This window comes from Mastacembelus armatus, chromosome 18, assembly GCF_900324485.2.
Source record: "Mastacembelus armatus chromosome 18, fMasArm1.2, whole genome shotgun sequence".
Taxonomy (NCBI): Eukaryota; Metazoa; Chordata; class Actinopteri; order Synbranchiformes; family Mastacembelidae; genus Mastacembelus; species Mastacembelus armatus.
The window spans coordinates 18,884,172-18,905,547 of record NC_046650.1 but is presented as its reverse complement, the minus strand read 5'-3'; the positions used below and the strand labels follow the sequence as shown (position 1 = coordinate 18,905,547).

Here is a 21,376-nt window from a genome sequence, read left to right as displayed (position 1 = left end):
CCGGCGGTATATAAAGTACTTCAAATTAGAAGTATATAAGGTAGTTAACGTCAGCTACCCAGCAGTATATAAAGTACTTCAAATTAGAAGTATATAAGGTAGTTAACGTCAGCTACCCGGCGGTATATAAAGTACTTCAAATTAGAAGTATATAAGGTAGTCAACGTCAGCTACCCAGGAGTATATAAAGTACTTCAATTTAGAAGTATATTATAGTATAGTATAGTATATTATAGTACTTTATAATAGACTGCCACCCCACACACACACACACACACCTCCACACCCCCGCCCCGTCACTACGTAGTGACGTCACAGTAAGAGAAGATGGCGGCTGTGCTGAAGGCGGAAGGTAAATGAGCTTTAACGGGCTGTTTTACCCCTGAATGTCTCCTTTTCGCTTCTGTCCGCTCTTCCCTATACCGGGTTATTTTACGTGATATACCCGGAGATGAGTGCCTGCGATTGGCCCAGTCTAGCACGATTTAACCCGGATGTGCAGCCCGGCTCTCGGGGGTGTTTAATCACAGGGAGCTTAGCCTAGCCGGCTAGCCGCGCAGCTAAAGCGCTAACGCTGCTAAATCCCACATTCATGAATAAATGTTACTTATTCAGCTGGTTTCCTATAAAAGTGTGAGGGCTGATGAAGTTAGTGTCGGGGTGGAAGCTGCTGATTCGTTGTCAGGTTATGTAATGATGCCAAACGGACAACCGTCCTGTCGTTAGCTGAAGCGGGCAGAGAGCGGTTGGTCCTCTGCGACCGAGGGAGGGGCTCCAGGAGACGGCCACAGCTGCCACTCGAGTCCGTGGTCTGAGCAAGGCCTCCGGGACATGAGTGTGTTTGTGTGGGTGGATCCTGTGTCTGCAGAGACTGGGAATGATCATTTATTAACGCTGCGAACACGAGTTTGCTTAAAACAAACTGAACTTGTAGCTAATCAAATAAATCATTTTAACTCGTTTCTCTGGGTTTTATATTCGACAGCAAACTGAGCTGGTCTGTGGGTCTGGACTGGACCAGATGTTTGGACACATCCTCAAATGTCTTTACAAACACAGTCATTTATTATTATACACCGTGAGGATTGGCTGCAGCTTGAGATACTGTGTGTGTGTGTTTGTGCACGTCTGGCTGACACACGTACACACACAGTAACAATAGTGGTGCAGGTTGTAAAAGCCAAGCGTGTTCTGTGAGTCCACACATGGACTCAGCATCAGTCTGAACAAACACTGTCACCCTCCATTTAGAGTGGGTGCAAATTCTGCTGTTGCTAGGCAACAGGGAGCTATTGAGGGAACCAGCTTGGATTTCAGGTGTGTGAGTGATGCTGGTGTCCTGTGCACCTTGTTGCTTCCTGTGGATCAGACTATTAACTAGCTGTGGGGTTTTTGTGTGTGTGTGTGTGTGTGTGTGTGTGTGTAGCTGTGCTGTGCGGGCGGCCGTGCGTTTTGTGAGACTCATCCTGCATGGACACGTCACCATGAGCAACAAGGAGATGGTTTCCACGGAGACAGGTGAGTCCCAACCACCAGGCTGATATCATGAAGACATTTGCAGCTACTGATAGATGGCTCTGGCCCTGTTGCTATAGTAACCACCCCACATGTCTGTGCCAGGACCTTCACCTGAGCCTGGCTCTCTGGGTGACCTGGCTTCACTGACACCTGTGGTATCATGAACGTCTGTTTTAATGGAGGATTCTGTATGGGTTAGTGAGTTCAAATCCCATCCAGAGAACAGAATCCAGAACCTGGTTCAGATTATGGGTCTGAGCCGTAGACCTCCATTGTTTGTCCAAAAACTATTAAAAACCCAGCAGAGAGCCACACTGCTGACCTGGCTCACATGGTTCTTCCTCACCAACAATGGGAGGCCTGGTCTGTTTCCAAAAACCAGGTCCAGTCTCTGAGAACGGCCGTCACTGTTTACAGTTTTACGACTGGTGTTACAGCTTTACAGTAGTGTAATCAGAGCTGGTTCATCCAGTTCAAGGTACAGGAGGTAGTTCACAGGGAAACCATCACAGTGCCCTCAAAAGTTTTTAGCTTCATCTATAAACAAAGTAAATATGAAGTGTCAAACAGGAGAAACAAAACTTCTCCTAAAGTAGACGGAGCATTCATGATGACAGGTGTTCTCAGTGAGTTGTTCATCAGAACCTGAGCCTGAGCTGTGTCTGTGTGCAGAGAACAAAGGGCAGAGGAAGGTGTTTGTTCCTAACAAGCTGTTGGAGTGTCTCCCTCGCTCGACCACTCTGCCTAACGAGCGGCTGCGATGGAACACAAACGAGGTTCGTACGACAGCGAACTGAAACGAGCTGAAACACAGGATCCAGAGTTAAACCATAAAACAGCAGATAGCACTGCAGGGCCAGACACACACAGCTGCATTATGATAATCAGTGCACTATTTCAGGCAGTTTTAAAGTGAAATGTAAAAACGTAGGTGTAACAAACACATGGAACAATAAGTGTAATAAACAGCTGATGCTTCCTGGATTGGATTGGATTTGGATTATTGTTGGACACAGTCAGACATCTGACCCATGCAGGCAGAGAGGAGTCAGCAGATTAATGGAGGATGTAAATGACTCACAGCTCATGTCCACACTCTGTGGAGCTCAGGTGTGTTTGTGGAGAGCAGATCTAAAAGTAAAAGGCTTCTCTTTGTTTCTGCAGGAGATCGCTTCTTACCTGATATCGTTCGACAGACATGATGAGTGGCTCTCCTGCACCCTGAAAACCAGGTACACAGTGACTCCCAGCAGAACATCTGGAGACTCAGAGCAGTGCCCCCCCCCCTCACTCTGCTGCTTGTTTGTGTCTCAGGCCGAAGAACGGCAGCATCATCCTGTACAACAGGAAGAAGGTGAAGTACAGGAAGGACGGATACTGCTGGAAGAAAAGGAAAGATGGGAAAACGACGAGAGAGGACCACATGAAGCTGAAGGTTCAGGGCATGGAGGTCAGCTGCACCTGAGGACACACACACACACACACACACACACGACATCACAGTGTGTTGTCACAGTCTGCCAGGAGGTTGACTCTTACTGATGCCCAGCTGATCCATGCTAACGGCCTTGTGTTGTTTCAGTGCCTGTACGGCTGCTACGTCCATTCCTCCATTGTGCCAACATTCCACAGGCGATGCTACTGGCTGCTGCAGGTACACACCACACCTGTGCACCGCTCACACACACGATCCACCAGCTGACTGAGATCTAATGTGTGTTTTTCCTTTAGTGTCACCTGGGGCTGTGTAGCTTCTTTCTGACCTTGTGAGGTCCCTCCCTGACACTGTGCCCTCCTTAACCAGTAATCCTTCCTGTAACCTCAAACTGCTTTTGGTCTGAAGCTGCAGTCGCTCTTCGAGGAGGGAGAGAGAACCGGCCAATGAGAATTGATCTGTGTGTCTGTGTGTGTGTGTGTGTGACAGAACCCAGACATCGTGCTGGTCCACTACCTGAACGTGCCGTCCCTGGAGGATTCTGGGAAATGCAGTCCACTGCTGTGTGCTGTGGCTGACCGCCACGACAATGTGAGGTGGAGCCGAGACGACCTGCTGAACCAGCTGAAGCCCATGTGTATGAAGGACACACAGTCAATTTGGTGGATGTGTTTGTTGGTGTCGTCTGTCGTGTGTTAACGTGTGTCTGCCTCAGTCCACAGCATGAAGTGTTCGCTGGGTTCAGGGGATTTCAGCATTGAGGAGTTGGTTCAGCACATTCTGGACCGACAGAGAACCAAACCACAGCCGCGCACACACACCTGCCTCTGCAACACCGCCCAGGGTAACGCTTGCCGCTGTGACATCACCGTGACATCGGCGTGACATCACTGAGCGGAGCTAACGCCTGTGTCTGTGTCTGCAGTGTCTTCAGGAGTGAACATTCCTCACCGCTGTAACAGCACCAAACACCGCATCATCTCCCCCAAACTGCCCCCTTCCTCCTGCAGGCCCTCCCCCTCGTCACTGTCCTCGGACGTGGGGGAGGTGGCAGGGGGAGGAGGAGGGGAAGAAGCCAAACTGCCTCACCTGCAGGCCCAGAGCAGCCCCGTGTCATCTCCCTGCCCCACCAGGTGAGTCAAACTCAGGCCGCTAACATCTGTTTGTGTGGACCAGTTCACCCAGTTCACCCAGTTCACTCTGCTCTACGTTTACAGCTCAGCTTCGTCTCCCCCCCAGCCTCACAGAGCCGCTATTGCTGTGAGTAACCCGGCCAACGGCTTCTATGGCAACCACCATGGCAACCTGACGACGGTGGCGCTGCCCCAGAACGCCGTGATTGTCATGGCGACGACCATCGCGGGTGGAGGAAGAGGGCAGGGTGGAGGAGGAGGCGGGGCCACAGGAGAGGAGGCGGGGCCGGGCAGGAGCCTATCCCTCACTTGCTCTGGCCAGCTGCTGCTCTCCTCCACTTCCCCCTCCCCTCCCTCCTCCACCTCGCCGGGCCCTCCCTCGCTCCCCCCTCCACCTGTCCAGGCACCAGGGGTGGCCACTCTCTCCCTCACCCTCCTCCCCTCCCCTGTCATTGGAGGCCTGCTCCTCACCCCCTCCTCCTCCAGCGCCTCCTCCACATCCCTCTGCTCCCCCCCTCCTCCTGCTGCAACCTCCCCTCCCTCTCCTGCCTCCTCTCCCTCACCTCCACCACCTGCCCCATCTCTTCCCCCAGCGTTTGACCCTGACTCCTTCCTCAACTCCCCCAAACAAGGCCAGACGTATGGCGGTCCTCCTTCCTCCTCCTCGTCATCCAACCCTTCCCCTGTCGTCTGCTCCTCCTCCCCTCTCTCTCCTCCCTCTCTCGCTCTCTCTCTCTCCCCCACCTCCACCCCTCCCTCCTCTGTCTCCCCTCCCTCCTCGCTCTCCTCTCTCTCCTCGTCTGAAGCAGAAAGGAGAGACTCGGCCCCCCCTCTCTCCTCCACGCCTCCTTTGTCCTCTCTCCCCCCCTCCCTCTCCCTGTCTCTCACCTCCTCTGTGGCCCCGCCCCTCCTCCCCCTGTGCCTGGAGCTGGGAGCCCTGGGGGAGTCACAAGGAGGGAGGGGGGAGGAGGGGGCAAGGAGAAACGATGAGCATGTGAAAGATGGGAGAGGAGGAGGTGATGATGATGATGATGATGAAGGCAGTGCTCCTCCCACCAAGCTGGCTCTGCTGCAGGTGAGGCTTTAAAGAGACTGATCACGTTTGGGTGAAGCTGATTATTTGATATTATTAATCGCACAGTGTCGCACCACTTTCTTCAGTTGTATCCATCCGCCACAGGTCTCATTTTCATTTTATCTTGTCATTTAGACAAACCACACCTCCTCCAGCCCGTCGCCACAGCAACAGACAGGAACAGGAAGTGGCTCTGCACTGCTCCTGGTTTGCAAAGATTCAGCGCCCACTCAGCCGGCCAATCAGAAGCAGCGACAGACCGACAGACAGCAGTCACTGGTCCTGGAACAGTCCTACCTGTCTGCACCTGAAGCTCTGCCCCCAACTCAAATATCCCATCAGTCCCTGCTGCAACAGATGTCATTGTTTGCTAAACCTAATGCAACATCCACCCCTGCTGCTGTTGTCATGGCTACCACTCCCCTGACAACACCGCCGATCCAGGTGAAGGAGGAGAGTAGGCGGGGCTATGACTCAGAGGACACCTGCATGGACACACACCTGGAGGAAGAGGAGGCGGAGCCCAGTGAGCGTGCAGGGGAGGAGCTTGATATCTCTTTCGACAGCCAGTTTCCTGACCTCATTTCTGACCTCATCACCGAGGAGGCCAGTGCTCACCCTGCCGCCACACCAAACCCGCCTGTGTTCCCAGCAGGGGTCCGATACATGGTTCCACCCCAGCCCTCCCCCTCCTCTTCCTTCCTCCCCTTCCCTCACCCACTGGCCTCCTCCTCCTCCACCCGCCTCGCTTCCATCACGGACTTCTCCCCAGAGTGGTCCTACCCCGAGGTAATCAATCACTACTGATCAGTTCCAGAGCTGCAAACATTAGTCAGTCAATGTAATCGATCAATAGACCAGGTCATTGATTAGATTTTCAGTGAAAATGTCAAATATTTGGTGTTTGCCTCAAACTTTAGTGATTTAAAATATATATATATATATTTTACAGATCAAATGATTCATCGACTAATCAACAAAATCAATTATGAACATAATCATTAGTTGTAGCTTCAGTCATTCTATTTACAGTTTATTAAGCAAAGTCTTATTTTTATTTATGAGCAGTTTAATGTGAAATGTGAGAAATAAAACCAGCAGCTGGAAAAACTGGAACCAGTTGATGTTTGTATTTCTGCCTGATAACTGCGATCAGTTGTCAGAGGACATGAATGTGCTTTGACTGCACTGCTGCACAACTTCCTGTCCAGCAGAGGGCAGCACAGTCTGTTTGCTGTTAAACTGACAGGACTCAGCTGTCCTGGTTTAGAATGTCTCTTAGTTTGTTACTGGTGTGTGATTGTTCGGCCCGTAGCTTGTTGCTGCTCTGATTCTGGGCGTGTGTGTGTTCAGGGAGGCGTGAAGGTGCTGATAACGGGACCGTGGAGTGAACCGTCGGGTCGATACTCGTGTGTTTTTGACCAGAGTACCGTCCCTGCCTCGCTGATCCAGCCTGGAGTGCTGCGCTGCTACTGTCCTGGTAAACACTCACACTCTATTCTGGGTCATCCATTAGTTCCACATTTGGTTTGCACAGTTATTCATCCTAAGGTGATGTTTCATGACAGCAGAAATGAGACTGAACATTGTGAACAGTCTCTCATGATTCCAACAGATCCAGGGTTCTCATTCACCCGCCGTTACCTGTTTTAGACGTGACACTGAATCATGTAACACTGTGCACAGGGTCAAAGCCGCAGCAGCTACACGCTGTGAAAGCTCCAGGTCTCCTTCTGTTTTACAGAAGTTTGGTCGGAGCAGGAGTCTGGTGTAGCTGCAGATACAGATCAGTCTTAGCTCAGCTGAGTTATGGTTTAGCTCTCTGTAGCTGAAACACTGCTGGGATGACAAATGTTTGACTCTGTATTCACTTTGAATAATCACTGACCTGGTGGGTTTTGTGTCCCCCGTACACAGCCCACGAGGCTGGCCTGGTGTGTCTGCAGGTTCTGGAGTCCGGAGGTTCAGTTTCTTCTTCTGTTCTGTTCGAGTACCGAGCGAGGAATGCCAGCTCCCTGCCCAGCTCTCAGCTCGACTGGCTTTCACTGGACGGTGAGATACAGCTTCACACGTCACACCACCCCCTGCACAGACATCACAATAAACCAGCAGCCAAGTGATCCACAAGTGACAGAGCAGCAGCAAAATCCCTGTCTCCTTCTGTCGGGTGGATAAAAACTGCAGTGACGGCTTGGGTGGAGAATTCTCCTCCTCAGAGTCCTACTTCAGTGAGAAATGAACACACAGACATGAAACACATGTGATTCGGTGTGACCTTCGTTTCCTGAGGATCTCATTATCTCTGGTGTCCCTCCACAATAAAGCTCCATAAATCCACTTAGAGCAAACAGAGGCTGCAGAACCTCATTCAGATTCCTGTGATTCAGGGACAGATGTCTGTACATCCGAACAGTCAGTTCTGCTACTGACACAACAAGTGCAGTTTATACAGGCTCATGCTGTAACTCGTAGTTAACTCCTTGAACCTCCCAAGGCATTATGGGAACAGTAGTTTCAACCCTTAGCACATGATTGTGGTTCAGATTGTAGTTACACAAAGAATAACAACATCCCAGTGTCTGTTCACGTTCAGACCTTTGCAGCATGGTGGAAACTTGTGGATGTGTTTACGTTGTGGTTCGGGGATGAAGGCAGCATTTGATCGAGCAGCAGCGCCACCACCAGGTGGGGACAGAGACGGACAGGTGGCGTGTGCTGGCAGGCTGCCTGTCCTCTGCGCTCTCCTCTCAGGAATCCACTTTATCCCTTCATCTCTGTGCGTCTGTCCGTCAGTGATTGATGGTGGGGAGCTGTTTTCCACTGTCATCGCCTGCAAACACACACAGTCATCAGGACTCACTGCTATTTCTGACTGACTGAAGCTGCTGGAGCTTCACACACACACACACACACACACACAGGCCTGTGGTTCTGCAGCTCTTGACTGAATGTGAATCCAGCATCAAGTCTTTACTGGTATCATGCACCTTTTCTGACCTGGGGTCAGCTGCTGTTGAATTAAAACTAACATAATGAATCTAGGCTAAATAATGTTGACCAGCCTGCAGCAGAAGATCTGAAATACTGATTACCGATTGACTGACTGTTATACCTGGTTCTTATCAAACATGTTAAACAAGCTCCCAATGAGTAAACTGTGAACCACCGTGAGGGAGAGCACAGCTGGAAAACAGCTGGAAACATGTAAAGGGAGACGTTTTTGAAAGTGTGAATATAATGAAATGCTACAGGGATAATTAGTGTGGTTTCAGAAACACACGTGGGGTCCTGTTTCGTCAGCGCGGAGGTTGTTGTGTGAAGAGCGGTTCTGATGAAAACCCTCTGGAGGGTTTGTTGTTGTATTGTCCTGTGGGATAGCAGCTGCTGGGTTTAGTGCTGCTGCTCCAGTCGCTGCTGTGAGCAGAGAGAAGCTGCACTGGAAACAGAGACTGTAAACGGTGACGGCCCATCTCATCCTCTGGAGCTGGTTTTTGGAAAAAGACGGGCCTCCCATTGTTGGTTAGGAAGAACCATGTGAGCCAGGGCAGTGGTCTGGCTCTGTGTGGGATTTGGACTCAGTAACACACAGAATCAGCAGGTTTATGCTTTAATGTGAGCTTCAGTGTCCCTTCACAATAAACCTCCACTTAGAAATCATAGGAAACAGAGGCTGCAGAACCTGATTCAGAATCCTGCTGTTTCCTTCAGTATCACAGTGATCCAGGGACAGTTGTCTGTATGTCCATGGGGTTACTGGGGAAAACCCCTGAGAAGCTGCCATCTTCTTCTTTCACACCTTACTTCTCTTCTTCATGTTATTGGTGCATTAGATCTTTTTCTTTGTTTAGTTCACTCTTCTGTCTGCCTGCCCTTCCACTCCCTCTGGACTCTGCTGGGGGGGGCAGGAGGGATCAGATCCAGGAATGTCACACAGTCAGTTGAGACACACCATCAGTCACACCCCTCCTTCCTTCACTGTGGATTTCCCACCATGCCTTGGTGCTGTGTTTGGACGTCCAGACAGGACAACCGACCACACTCTCTCTCTCTCTCTCTCTCTCTCTCTCTCTCTCTCTCTCTCTCTGGCTTTAAGTTGGTCTGATCCTCGCACGCTCGCTCAGTCTGTGTGAGACTTTATTTAGTGTGTGTGTGTTAAATCTCTCATCAGTTCGTCGTCACTGCACATTTTAAGATCGAGTGTGTGTTAACATATCCTGTGGTGCCATAACGTACCCAGAATGCTCCTCACCTGTGCTCACCCTCTCTGACACTGGGCGAGAGACACACAGACAGACTGAGAGAGAGAGGAGGATGGTTTTTGGATAGAAACAGAAGATGGACGAACGACAGGGGGATGAGAAGCAGCAGCAGCAGGATGGTGTCGGTAGGACCAGCTCTGTGTGCGTGTGTGTGTGTAGTTCTGTAGTGGTTGTCATGGTTACACAGCCGCTCCGTAACCACAGCAACGACCTACAGCTGAAAAATCGATGGTGAGGTTGAGGAAGTGAAAGAACAAGAGTCTGTGGCTGCAGCTGCGTGATTTAGGTCGTCACCCCAAGTTGATGTTTCTGTTGTTTGGTCACGTCTTAATTTTTCTGACTGCGTCGCTACACAGAGCTGTGTATACAGGTACACAGAGTTACAGGTTACTGTGTATACAGGTACACAGAGTTGTGTGTACAGGTACACAGAGTTACAGGTTACTGTGTATACAGGTACACAGAGTTGTGTGTACAGGTACACAGAGTTACAGGTTACTGTGTATACAGGTACACAGAGCTGTGTATACAGGTACACAGAGCTGTGTATACAGGTACACAGAGCTGTGTATACAGATACACAGTGCTGTGTATACAGGTACACAGAGTTACAGGTTACTGTGTATACAGGTACACAGAGTTGTGTATACAGGTACACAGAGTTACAGGTTACTGTGTATACAGGTACACAGCGCTGTGTGTACAGGTACACAGCTGTATACAGCTGTATACACAGTACCTGTATACACAGTGCTGACATCGCTGCAGAAGGTTGTCACACCAGTAACACACGTAAAAATTCATTTTCCCTGATGGTCTGATGTTATTTTTTGTTGCTTTGCTCTGTTTCTCAGACAAACATGGAATATGAATGTGCCGACATGCACTTGGGAAAGGTACCTGTACAGACCAGGGGAAGCAATCCATGCCTCCAGAGAAACAGGCGGACGAGTAGTGAAGGAGGTGTTGCAGCTCTGTTGGAGAGCAGGGATCCCCTGTGTGTCCAGGTCACGGTGTTTGGGGCTATATTAGGAGTCTGCTTTATCCCCTCACAGTGCGGCGGTGCCAGGCGGCAGGGCGATTGAAGTCAGTCGAGATAGTTTCCATTTGACACAGGGTGTGTTAAAGAGCCTCTCTTAAAACAGTTATTTAGGAAGCCAGTTTCCATGGGCCTCCTGCTTAGAGCTGTCGACACACTGACCTTGTGGAGTTTCCCTCACGGCCAATCAGATAGATTTTTGGGTGTCTGACTTGCAGCTGATTGGTTGAAGATTTCATGTTTGTCCCAGTTCAGGTTACTGATGGTTGACCTTCGTCCTCCTGCGTTTAAAGCTGCGGCAGATGGAGAGTATTATGTCACGGATGATGTCACCAGACTGCTGTTTTCCATACGGTCTGGTGCAGCGTGGGAAATGTAGGATGACTGAGCTTCCTTCCACATGTAGCAGAAGTGAAGACATAAATTCATGAATATATACGAATAATGTCAACATCTGGAGCTGGTTTGTCCAGAAAAACAGGTGGTGACTCTAATTTATGGCAGAACGTCGTTCCATCTGTCTCCCTCTGTTTTTCATCTGAAATGAATCCACGACGCAGACACACAAGGTCTCACTGTGTTTTCTGTCTGCAGATAACCAGTTCAGGATGTCCATCCTGGAGCGGCTGGAGCAGATGGAGCGCAGGATGGTGGAGATGGCCGCCCGCGACCACAACCAGCACCAGCAGCAGCAGCAGCATGGCAACCAGCTGGCCACGCCCCCTCCACCACCTCTACCTGAGGACCACGAACAGGTGAGGACGCTGCTCGAGCAGTGGAGTCGACATCAGAGAGAGTAGGACGGGTCAAAAATGTCCGCACAGCTTTAGGCCAGACTGAAAGTCTTTGGTTTGGTTTGCTGCTGCTCAGGGTTCAGACAGAAAACTGACCCCAAAGAGAAGTAAGACGACTACTGAGGGTCGGAGCGTTCTCTGTGTTCCTGTGCTGGATGTCCTGAGTCTTTTCGGGTTAGGACGGTTGGTCAAACATGGAGAAACTGTGATTATTATTTTTTACTATCCTCTGACATTTCATAGTCCAGCCAGTGTACGAACGTGATGGCAGATGAGCCGAACAGGTTTTCCTGTGTCTAACTGGACACACTGTAAATGCGAGTGTGGCAGTGAAACATGAGCTGCACAGACAGCAGGCGTTCAGGCCGGTTGCGTAAAGGTGATTGGAGACGTTGGTTGAGCTGGTAAACAGGTTAGGGAGAACAAACTAACCTGAATGGAAAATCCCTTTAAAACATCTCTGCAGCGTGACCTCTGCTGAACTGAGCTGCCTTTACCTCTGATGTCATGGGGACTTTGGCAGATCAGGTCCTGGAGCTAAAATAGACTCAGTGTGACTGAGACAGACAGAGAAGGAAGTGACTAAAGCAAAACAATTAGAGCTGAAGACCTGCTGTGGTGTCAGACCTGCTGTGGTGTCAGACCTGCTGTGGTGTCAGACCGACTGTAGTTTCAGACCGGCTGTGGTCTCAGACCGGCTGTGGTTTCAGACCCGATGTGGTCTCAGACCTATTGTGGTCTCAAACCTGCTGTGGTTTCAGACCGGCTGTGGTCTCAGACCTGCTGTGGTCCCAGACCTGTTGTGGTCTCAGACCGACTGTAGTTTCAGGCGTACTGTGGTTTCAGACCTGTTGTGGTCTCAGACCGACTGTGGTTTCAGACCGGCTGTGGTCTCAGACCTGCTGTGGTCTCAAACCTGCTGTGGTCCCAGACCTGTTGTGGTCTCAGACCGACTGTAGTTTCAGACGTGCTGTGGATTCAGACCTGCTGTGGTCTCAGACCTGCTGTGGTCTCAGACCTGCTGTGGTTTCAGACCTGCTGTGGTCCCAGACCGGCTGTGGTTTCAGACCTGCAGTGGTTTCAGACCTGCTGTGGTTTCAGACCGGCTGTGGTCTCAGACCTGCTCTAGTCCCAGACCTGCTGTCAGCTGCTGCTCCTCATGGACACACACTGAATTACTTGGTGTGTGTTAAAGCTGTTGACAGAGCTTCTCTACACACCTGAACAGAACAACAGGTGGTCGTCATGCCATCGTTTCAATAAGTAACTGTCCAAACGAGCCAAGAGCCGTTAGTGAAATATATCCAGCTCATGATGTGAAATGTGTCGTCGTTGGTTTTGGCTTCAGGTTGAGTTTTAGTTTGATCTGTGTTTACATGAAGCTGCAGCTTCAGTTATTGTTAGGACTTTTCCTCCACACTGGTTTTACTGGTTTATGATATTTTACATTATCAGCTGCTGAGCACTGACCACAGCTCTGTTACACTGGTCATAATCTGTACTGAGGAGATATCCTTAGCAGGATCCCCAGTGATTATTGATTTCTTCTGAGGGTGCTGCCTCGGTGCACAGCCGGGCCGCTCAGTACGCAGAAACGGGCCATTTGTGCAGGAAGCGTGAGAGTGTATGACGATGAGTTTTAACGGTTCTTTCAGGATGTTCCTCAGACGGACACAAGCAACAGCTGTGTCCTCGCTCTGTAACACAACACGCTGATACAAACCATGTCTGCCTTTGTGCGGAAGACGTGAAATCATGTGCTGGATCAGGACCCATGACCTGTGACCCAAACAGCTACAAGCTGCCAGTTCGTTCTGTCAGCAAAACAGTCAGACCTGAAAGTCTGTGTCCCACATTCTCCTGAGGCTGTTTCTCTGCACTTACTGTTCGGGGCCTTGGTCTTGGTGTGGCAGGACCAGCAGCTGGTCTCAGAGAACTGACTGCTCGCTCTCCCTGCCCTCGGTCATTTATAGCCTCGCTCGCCCACCTGCGTCACAGGGAGCAGCACATGCCAGGGACAGGCAGGGAAAAACTGGAGGGGGGGGCAGTTATGAATGCAATGTTTCCTACCAGCTGGAGGTGGGGGGGTCAGGGCAGACCGTGAGCCAGTAGAGTCTTCAGATGGTTCATCAATTATCAGAAAATTGATCAGCTGTGATCAGTTTGAAACATTTCTGCGTCTTCAGTCAAACAGTCGGTTAATCAGAGAAAAGATAAATCATCACCCCCAGCAAGCTCACATGACTGGTTCTGCTGGTCCAGGCTACTTTAGTCCAGGTTGCCTCGTTGTCCCTGTTGAACCCATTTATTTCAGGCTTGAGACCAGTTAGCCACTAATTAGTTCAGGTTAGCCCAGTTAGCCCAGTTGGGTTGGTCCAGGTTAAAACACTCTCTCCATGATTCAGCTTCAGAGCAGGGGTGCTGTGGGTGCTCTGGGTGCTCTGGGTGCTGTGCTGACAGGTGTTCCACGTGATGTCACTGCAGGTGTGTTACTTAACTGTCTCTCTGTGTCCCAGTCCTCCCAGTGGTTTGAGAGGAGGATTGTGGGAGTGTGTGAGCGGATGATGAGGGGAGGACGGTGGGGAGGAGGAGGAGGAGGAGGAGGAGGAGGAGAGAGGCTTCATCACTCCGTCCGTCACCGTGGGATGACGCTGCTCCACCTGGCCGCAGCGCAGGGATACACACACCTGATCCACACTCTGATCCACTGGAGGTACACACGTTTCTGCTATCTCTGTGAGAACACAGACCTGATCCTGACCCTGACCCTGGTTCTGACCCTGACCCTCAAACATTGATTTGAAGTGTGAGGAGCAGAGAACTTGTCGTCCTAGTGTGTAGTTGTACCTGAACACACCTGATGGACACACTGAGCCACTGCAGCCGCTCACACTGTTGTTGTTGTTGTAGGAGTGTGAACAGCGACAGTTTGGACCTGGAACAGGAAGTTGATCCTCTGAACGTTGATCACTTCTCCTGCACCCCGCTGGTAACACACACACACACACACATACACACACACACACACACACACAGAGTCAATACAGAGATCAGAGGTTGTGTTTGTAGACGCAGCGTCTCCTGTGTTTCCCGTGTGTGCGTGTTCAGATGTGGGCGTGTGCTCTGGGCCACCAGAGGGCGGCAGAGCTGCTGTACAGCTGGAACAGTCTGGCTCTGGGGATTCCTGATTCGCTGGGACGCCTGCCGCTCGCCGTCGCTCGCTCCAGAGGGCACACCCGCCTCGCCACGGCTCTGGAGGAGCTGCACACGCAGCGCACGCACATACATGTGGCGCCCAGAGACGTGCACACGCCTCCAGCAGACACACACACTCCAGTCATGCCGCAGCCACAGCTGCCCCTGTCTCCTCTGTCCACCAGCCCTGACACAGGTAACGCCTCTGCTGCTGATCATGTGACCAAATGCCAGCACTTTGATTGGCTGTAACCATATTCCTTCTCCCCCGTCCAGGTCTGAGCTGCTCCAGCAGCCTTCCCTCCCCCAGCGACCGCTCCTCCCCCTCGCCAAGCTCCGCCTACTCTAGTGGCCCTACCCCCATGGACACATGCCCCTCCTCCCCCTCATCTCCTTCCTCCTCCTCTTCCAGGTTGTCTGTCTCCCCTCCCTCTCCCTCCTCCCTCCCCCTCTCCTCTGTTCCACCTGTGTCTATGTGGGGGGAGGAGCCAGACGCCACTTTCAGCACAGGTAACACAGGTAACACTTCTGTTCATCAGTATTAGCGTTTCTGCTTCCTCATCCTAATGGCCACTGATCAATCTCACAGGTTTGATCCCCGGTAGCTCTAGAGACTCTCCTCTTTACCTCATGGACTATGAGAGCACCTCCCCTGGTCACACACACACGGCAGGCGGGCGGCGGCCGCACGCCGCCACGACGCTGGAGGAGCAGCTGCTCAGCTACAGCGAGAACGCCGAGAACGAAGGCGAGGAGGAGGCGTACCTGGAGGAGGAGGTGCTGCAGGTACACAGTACAGTTCTTGGTACTGCCCAGGCTCAGTCCTCGTTAGAGCAGAGGCTCAGTCCTCATTAGTCCCTAGACCCAGTCCTCATTAGTCCCCAGACCCAGTCCTCATTAGTCCCCAGACCTAGTCCTCATTAGTCCCTAGACCCAGTCCTCATTAGTCCCCAGAACCAGTCCTCATTAGTCCCCAGACCTAGTCCTCATTAGTCCCTAGACCCAGTCCTCATTAGTCCCCAGAACCAGTCCTCAATAAGTCCCCAGACCTAGTCCTCATTAGTCCCTAGACCCAGTCCTCATTAGTCCCCAGACCTAGTCCTCATTAGTCCCTAGACCCAGTCCTCATTAGTCCCCAGAACCAGTCCTCATTAGTCCCCAGACCTAGTCCTCATTAGTCCCTAGACCCAGTCCTCATTAGTCCCCAGACCTAGTCCTCATTAGTCCCTAGACCCAGTCCTTGTGACAAGAAGGATCAAACAAAAAGTTTTCAGGCACATTAAAAACACATCCATCAAATCTCCAGTAACCAAGGACATCCTGACCTCCTGTTGCTATGGTTTCCTCCCCACGCACACACAACAGGTCGACATGGCAACACTGGCGGAGCAAATCATCGAGGCGACCCCAGAGCGAATCAAACAGGAGGACTTCTCCAGAGGGGCGGAGTCACCGCTCAGAGAGAGGCGGGACAACCCTGCCATACAGGACACATGGCTGGCTACTTACCTGGACACGGTCGACTCCCACACACACTCCCCGCCCAGGTAAGCTCCGCCCCAAAGGATGCCCCACATTGCAATAAGAAGTTACTGTAGAAACCAGGTGAGACCACAGGTGCGCATGGTTCTGTCTGTGTGTGTACACTTGCAGAAGGATGTGCCCCCCTTCCCCCCTCAGTGCACTGGCCCTCCAGAGGCTCCGCCCCCCGTCATCTGCAGCATGGGCAGAGTTTCTGAACGCCTCGGCCAATGGGAAGATGGAGAGGGACTTTGCCCTGCTGACGCTGACAGATGGCGAGCAGAGGGAGCTGTATGAGGCCGCCAGGATCATTCAGAACGCCTTCAGGAGATACAAGGTCCAAGACCACATGATCACTTTATAACACCCTAGAGTCGAAATTTAGTCCTTAGCTGGACTTCAGTTCAGTTTAGTTTAGTTCCCAGGTTCAGTCCATTTGTTTTAAAATTCTGATTGAGTCCCATTGTTCAGTTCCAGAATCCAGTTCCCACATTTATTTCCACACATTAAACAGGATTAGATGAGATTAGATTCATCATCCCCAGACTTGGTCCAGCTGGTCTTGTCAGTTAAACGCTGAGACGAGGGTCATGGGACGCTGTGTGTGTTGATTACAGACAGACCACACACTCATCACTTTCCAGAGCTACCACTGGGTCAGTCTAGGCGTTTAGGGGTCACTGAAACCTGAAGGATCTGTCACTGATGAGCGTTAAAGCTGAACGCTGCTCTGTCTGCAGGGTCGGAGGCTGAAGGAGCAGCAGGACATGGCCGCGGCCGTCATACAGAGATGCTACAGGAAGTACAAACAGGTGTGTGATCATGTGTGTGTCGTGTTGTACTGATGTGTGTTGAGGCTTCACTAACCCTGGACTAACCTGCTGTGTCTTCATCTCTCTCTCTCTGGCTAGCTAACATGGATAGCTCTGAAGGTAATATGGCTGACCAGTAGAAGTAGTGATGTGTAGTCAGTCCACCCCCGTGTGTGTGTGTGTGTGTGTGTGTGTGAATTCCTGTTTTACTGTGATTAGATGCTGAAGGAGCTGAGAGCTGTCAATCATTCACATGATCAAAGTGACACTGCATGGCCAGAAGTATGTGGACAGCTGAACTGTCTGATTGAATGTTAGTTACTCAGATCATCTCACAGGAAACCTTTTTTGCTCGGGCTTCGTGGTGCGTTCGCTGTCTCTCCAGAAGATTTGGCTGAACTGAGCTCAGATGGTAAAAACTGGTTTTAGGAGTTTGTTCCTATTCAGTGCGTCTTGGACAGAGGTGTCCACAGACTTTTGGCCATGTGGTTAATGGATCTCGGAGCTTGCTGTGATCGCTCCTTCATCGCAGACTACTTACTTCCTGTCGTTTGCCCTCGGGCTGCACATCAACACTGACGCCGTGGTCTGTCCCCGCAGTACGCACTCTACAAGAAGATGACCCAGGCGGCCATCCTGATCCAGTCCAAGTTCAGGTCGTACTACGAGCAGAAGCGTTTCCAGCAGAGCCGGCGTGCGGCCGTCCTCATCCAGCAGTACTACCGCAGCTACAAGGAGTACGAGCGGCTCAAGCAGGCGCCTCGCAGCGCCGCCAGCCACAACGCCAAGATCAAGTAAGAGCTCGTCCACACAGAGACCAGGGTCACCTGTTGACCAGGGTTATTTACCTGTCAGGGTCACTAATTGATCAGGGTCACCTATCAATCAGGGTTATTTACCTGAAGCAGCAGTGACCTTCCCATCAGCCCCTGCTGTAACACCCTTGGCCTTACACCTGGCTTTAGCTGGAGGGCTGGTGCTGGTGACCGGCTTAGTGCCATAAACAGGGGCACGTAGTGATCAGCAGACGGGGATATTGATTATTGCCTGTGTGTGTGGTTGTAAGCAGCAGGTGTTGGTTGTGTGTCCATCAGGGGGTCGTTCTTGACGAAGAAGCAGGACCAGGCTGCCAGGAAGATCATGAGGTTTCTGCGACGCTGCCGACACAGGTACAGGTTTGAGGCCCTGCACGTTTTTCTTCTGGAGAACTGAAAGATGGAGGAAGGTCCTCACACATCAGGTTTAACTGGTCTGGTTGTGTCTTTGTTTAGGATTAAAGAGCTGAAGCAGACCAGGGAGCTGGAGAGGAGAGGACTGACCACGTAAACATCTCTTCATGTCATCTCTGCTTCCATCTCCTGGAGGAGAAAACGGAGGAGAGACGGATTGACCACAGAGATGATTTGACGTCATCCGTCAGCAGGTTTACAGGAACCCAACAAAGGAAACGACTGATGGAGAGAAAGATGACGGAGAGATGCCTTAGCCCACGCCAACGCTTCCTTCTTCCTCCTCTGCTTCCTCTGTCCTCCGTCCGTCTGTCGGCCCATCGTCTGTCTTCTCTTCTGGTTGAATGTAGCTGTGTGTCTGCAGCACAAAGAGCTCCGCTCCCAAACGTCGTGCTGCCTCTTCGTAGCCTGTCTGCTCTGAGCTGCTCCTCGCAGGAGGCCCAGCTGAGGAACCTCAACGTGGCTCTGTAATCGGCCAATTAGTCTTTGATGCGGTGCCACCTGTACAGGGGCAGCGTTAACAAAACATATTTATCCTAAAACGAGTCAACATGTTTGGATTCGTTCGTGCTCTGAACATATTTAGGTCTTTCATTTCAGCTCTCAGCTCGTTTTGTTGTTTACAGATGGTTTATTTTTTTGTTTGTTTGTTTCTTTGACCATTGATGGTCCGGAGGCGAACAGGGTTAATGCACCTGAACGTCCTCTGGTGGTGTTAAGGACTGAAGTCCGAGCGGCTGAGAGCCCAGGTCAGACCATGAAGCAGCAGAGTAAGAAGGCTGCAGCCGCTCAGGACGGAACATGTCCAGATGTGGACTCGGGAGCAGCGGGTCACCTGGGAGGCACAGCTCAGGGACAGACAAGCCCAGGAGGTCATGTGTTTCCTCCTTCCCATAATTCTCTGCTGTTTTCCTTTAAAGTGAGAATCAGGACGGTGTGTTCGAGTGTCGTCTGTACAAAGCATTTTCAGACTGCAGTGAATTGGAATCTTCTGCATAACGTTTCTGAACGGAGCTCTTCATGTGGAGTACAAGTACTGTGTAGTACACACATTGTACTTCAAAATGTACATGATCATAACAAAGCTACTTACAAATATATTTAAACACAATCACATATATAAACATATATATATATAAAGATATATTCTAAAGTGGGACTTTATAGATGCTATGGGTGTTTTTATTTATTGCAGCATGAACTGTTAATGAGTGTGTGTCTGTATGTGTGCGTATGCGTGTGTGTGTGTGTGTGTGTGCTGCACAGGTCGAGTCTTAAGGAACCCCCTGACCTTTGACCTCTGGCCTTTTCAGGCAAACCAGAACACAACAGAATCAGATTTCAATGTCAAACTTGAGATTAAGCTGCGTAAAAACACTAAGTACCTGGTTGTAAAACTGGTCCTCTGAATTTTCTGTTTCAGCGTGACCTTCACTTCCTGAGGGTCTCATTATCTCTGGTGTCCCTCCACAATAAAGCTCCATGAATCCACTTAGAGCAAACAGAGGCTGCAGAGCCTCGTTGAGAATCCTGCTGTTTTTAAGTTTCCTTCAGCGTCACAGGGATCCAGGGACACCCATGGGTTCACTGCAAACTGGTCCCAGTCAGATCAGCTGCTGACGTGTCATCGGGTTTAATTGTTTTAATAAATAATTTGACGTTTGAGCAGGAGAAACCGATCACGTGGCGAATGACGTCGTGACTGTGCTGATGGCCTCACAGGTCAAAGGTCAGATCAGGGGTTCCCTTCAAACTGTGTTTGAATCTGTCCAGAAACTGTTCAAGGCAACACTGGCGGTCGACGCAGCAGCAGCTCCGACAGCACTTTGGCTGGAGCAACACGTCGCTTCAGAAATCACCGCAACTCTGCTGCTGTTTCCCGTCACCACTGCCCCACACGTCCTCCTGTTTTTATAACGTGCTTCTCTAGACCGAGCGATGCTGCGTCGCTCCGAGCATGAGCTTTGTTTGTCACGACTTGTCTGACTTCAGTCTGACCTGAACTGAGAAGATGTGCAGTTGTTCTGCAGCTGTTGCAGTGAAGCTTTGCATGAGTTTGTATTTAACTGTCTGCATTTCAAAACCTTTAACATCAGATTGTTCATGTTATTCTACAAGTCGGACGAATAAATCAGCTGTTTGCTACTGGTCTTGGTCCTGTTTCCACCACAGACACTCAAACCCAGCACACAGAGACCAGAAACCACCAGAGACACAAAACCAGCATACACAGAGACCACAAAACCAGCATACACAGAGACCACAAAACCAGCATACACAGAGACCACAAACCAGCACAGACACAAAACCAGCATACACAGAGACCACAAACCAGCACAGACACAAAACCTGCATACACAGAGACCACAAACCAGCACAGAAAGCAGAAACCACTAGAGACATAAGACAGGAAACCACCACAGAGAGACCTAATGAAATGGTTGACTGTATTATTGAAGTTCATTACGCCACACGTGTACCAGAGCTTGGATCCAGGCTCAGGTCCACAGTTTGCCTCCAGACCTTGTGGAGAATAGGAATGTTTTATGTCTTAGTGCTATGCTCTGAGTCTGGGGTTTGGAGATGTAACACTGTGACCGGAAGTGTTTGGTCCGTCTTAAATATCACGGTTATTTTTTATTGCAGATTTTTATTTACTATTATTATGGTTTTCGTTCCTTAGCAACAGCAACCAGGAAGGTGTGGGTTACCAATGTCAGGCTGGGACAAAGTGTCCAGTCCAAAGCTAGCGTTAGCTGACTGAGGAGTAAATGTGTCAGTCCAGTAGACACTCTGGTTCCTGCTAATGTGACCCAAAGCACTAACGTTACCCAAAGCTTCACTTCCTCCCAAATACACATCAGATCCATTCAGTCCAAAGGTCCAATCAGGACCATGCTAGGTGGCTAATGCTACCAGAACCAACAGGTTAGCTTAGATGCTAACACATCCAACGGAAGAAGGCCCCATGTGGATCCAATGTGAGTCCTTTGGCTGCTACTCTCCATGTGAAAAAGCCAAAGCCATGTTAACCCTGGTTGTTGGTCTTTCTTTGTCCCACTCTCTCTGTGCTAAAGAACGCCACCTCTTGGCTCTGGCAGCCACTGGTTCCCACTTTGAGCTGCAGAGACTCCTCCATGGCTGCTGTTGGAAACCACTACTGGCACACACAAAATGCTACACAACAGCTACACCCACTCTTTTTCCTGGATGATCCTAAAGAATGACTATAGCAGTGGTACTATCTGTACGAAAACAGCTGCTTTTCCCAAAACCAAACCAAATGACCCACCAAAGGAATCTGAGATGGAAACAGTCTGGTGGATAAGGTAAGGAGACCTGGTCTACATGAAGTGGTTTGAAACA

At 50.6% G+C, this 21,376-nt stretch overlaps 1 protein-coding gene across 2 annotated transcripts; it reads left to right on the top strand.

The window, feature by feature from the left end:
* Positions 1–316: 316 nt before the first annotated feature.
* camta2 (calmodulin binding transcription activator 2) lies at positions 317–20,155 on the top strand. Of its 2 annotated transcripts, XM_026321748.1 has the most exons (25): positions 317–352; positions 1,427–1,518; positions 2,191–2,294; positions 2,683–2,750; positions 2,833–2,968; positions 3,101–3,172; positions 3,443–3,590; positions 3,669–3,797; positions 3,879–4,086; positions 4,171–5,161; positions 5,297–5,950; positions 6,515–6,641; positions 7,079–7,213; positions 11,054–11,214; positions 13,770–13,966; positions 14,164–14,242; positions 14,362–14,644; positions 14,725–14,958; positions 15,038–15,234; positions 15,814–15,995; positions 16,102–16,306; positions 16,710–16,781; positions 17,382–17,575; positions 17,876–17,950; positions 18,053–20,155. In XM_026321748.1, the coding sequence occupies exons 2-25, from the start codon at positions 1,485–1,487 to the stop codon at positions 18,105–18,107; spliced, it is 4,740 nt and encodes a 1,579-aa protein (XP_026177533.1). In that variant the 5' UTR covers positions 317–352; positions 1,427–1,484; the 3' UTR covers positions 18,108–20,155. The 2 variants fall into 2 exon arrangements, with proteins under 2 accessions (XP_026177533.1, XP_026177543.1); XM_026321758.1 differs by lacking the exons at positions 317–352; positions 2,191–2,294.
* Positions 20,156–21,376: the final 1,221 nt, after the last annotated feature.

Excerpts from the sequence above, each read along its gene's own strand:
- camta2 (XM_026321748.1), top strand. The coding sequence starts at position 1,485 with ATGAGCAACAAGGAGATGGTTTCCACGGAGACAG. Across the intron at positions 1,519-2,190 it reads GATGGTTTCCACGGAGACAG|AGAACAAAGGGCAGAGGAAG; the intron begins GTGAGTCCCAAC and ends GTCTGTGTGCAG. Across the intron at positions 3,173-3,442 it reads GATGCTACTGGCTGCTGCAG|AACCCAGACATCGTGCTGGT; the intron begins GTACACACCACA and ends TGTGTGTGACAG.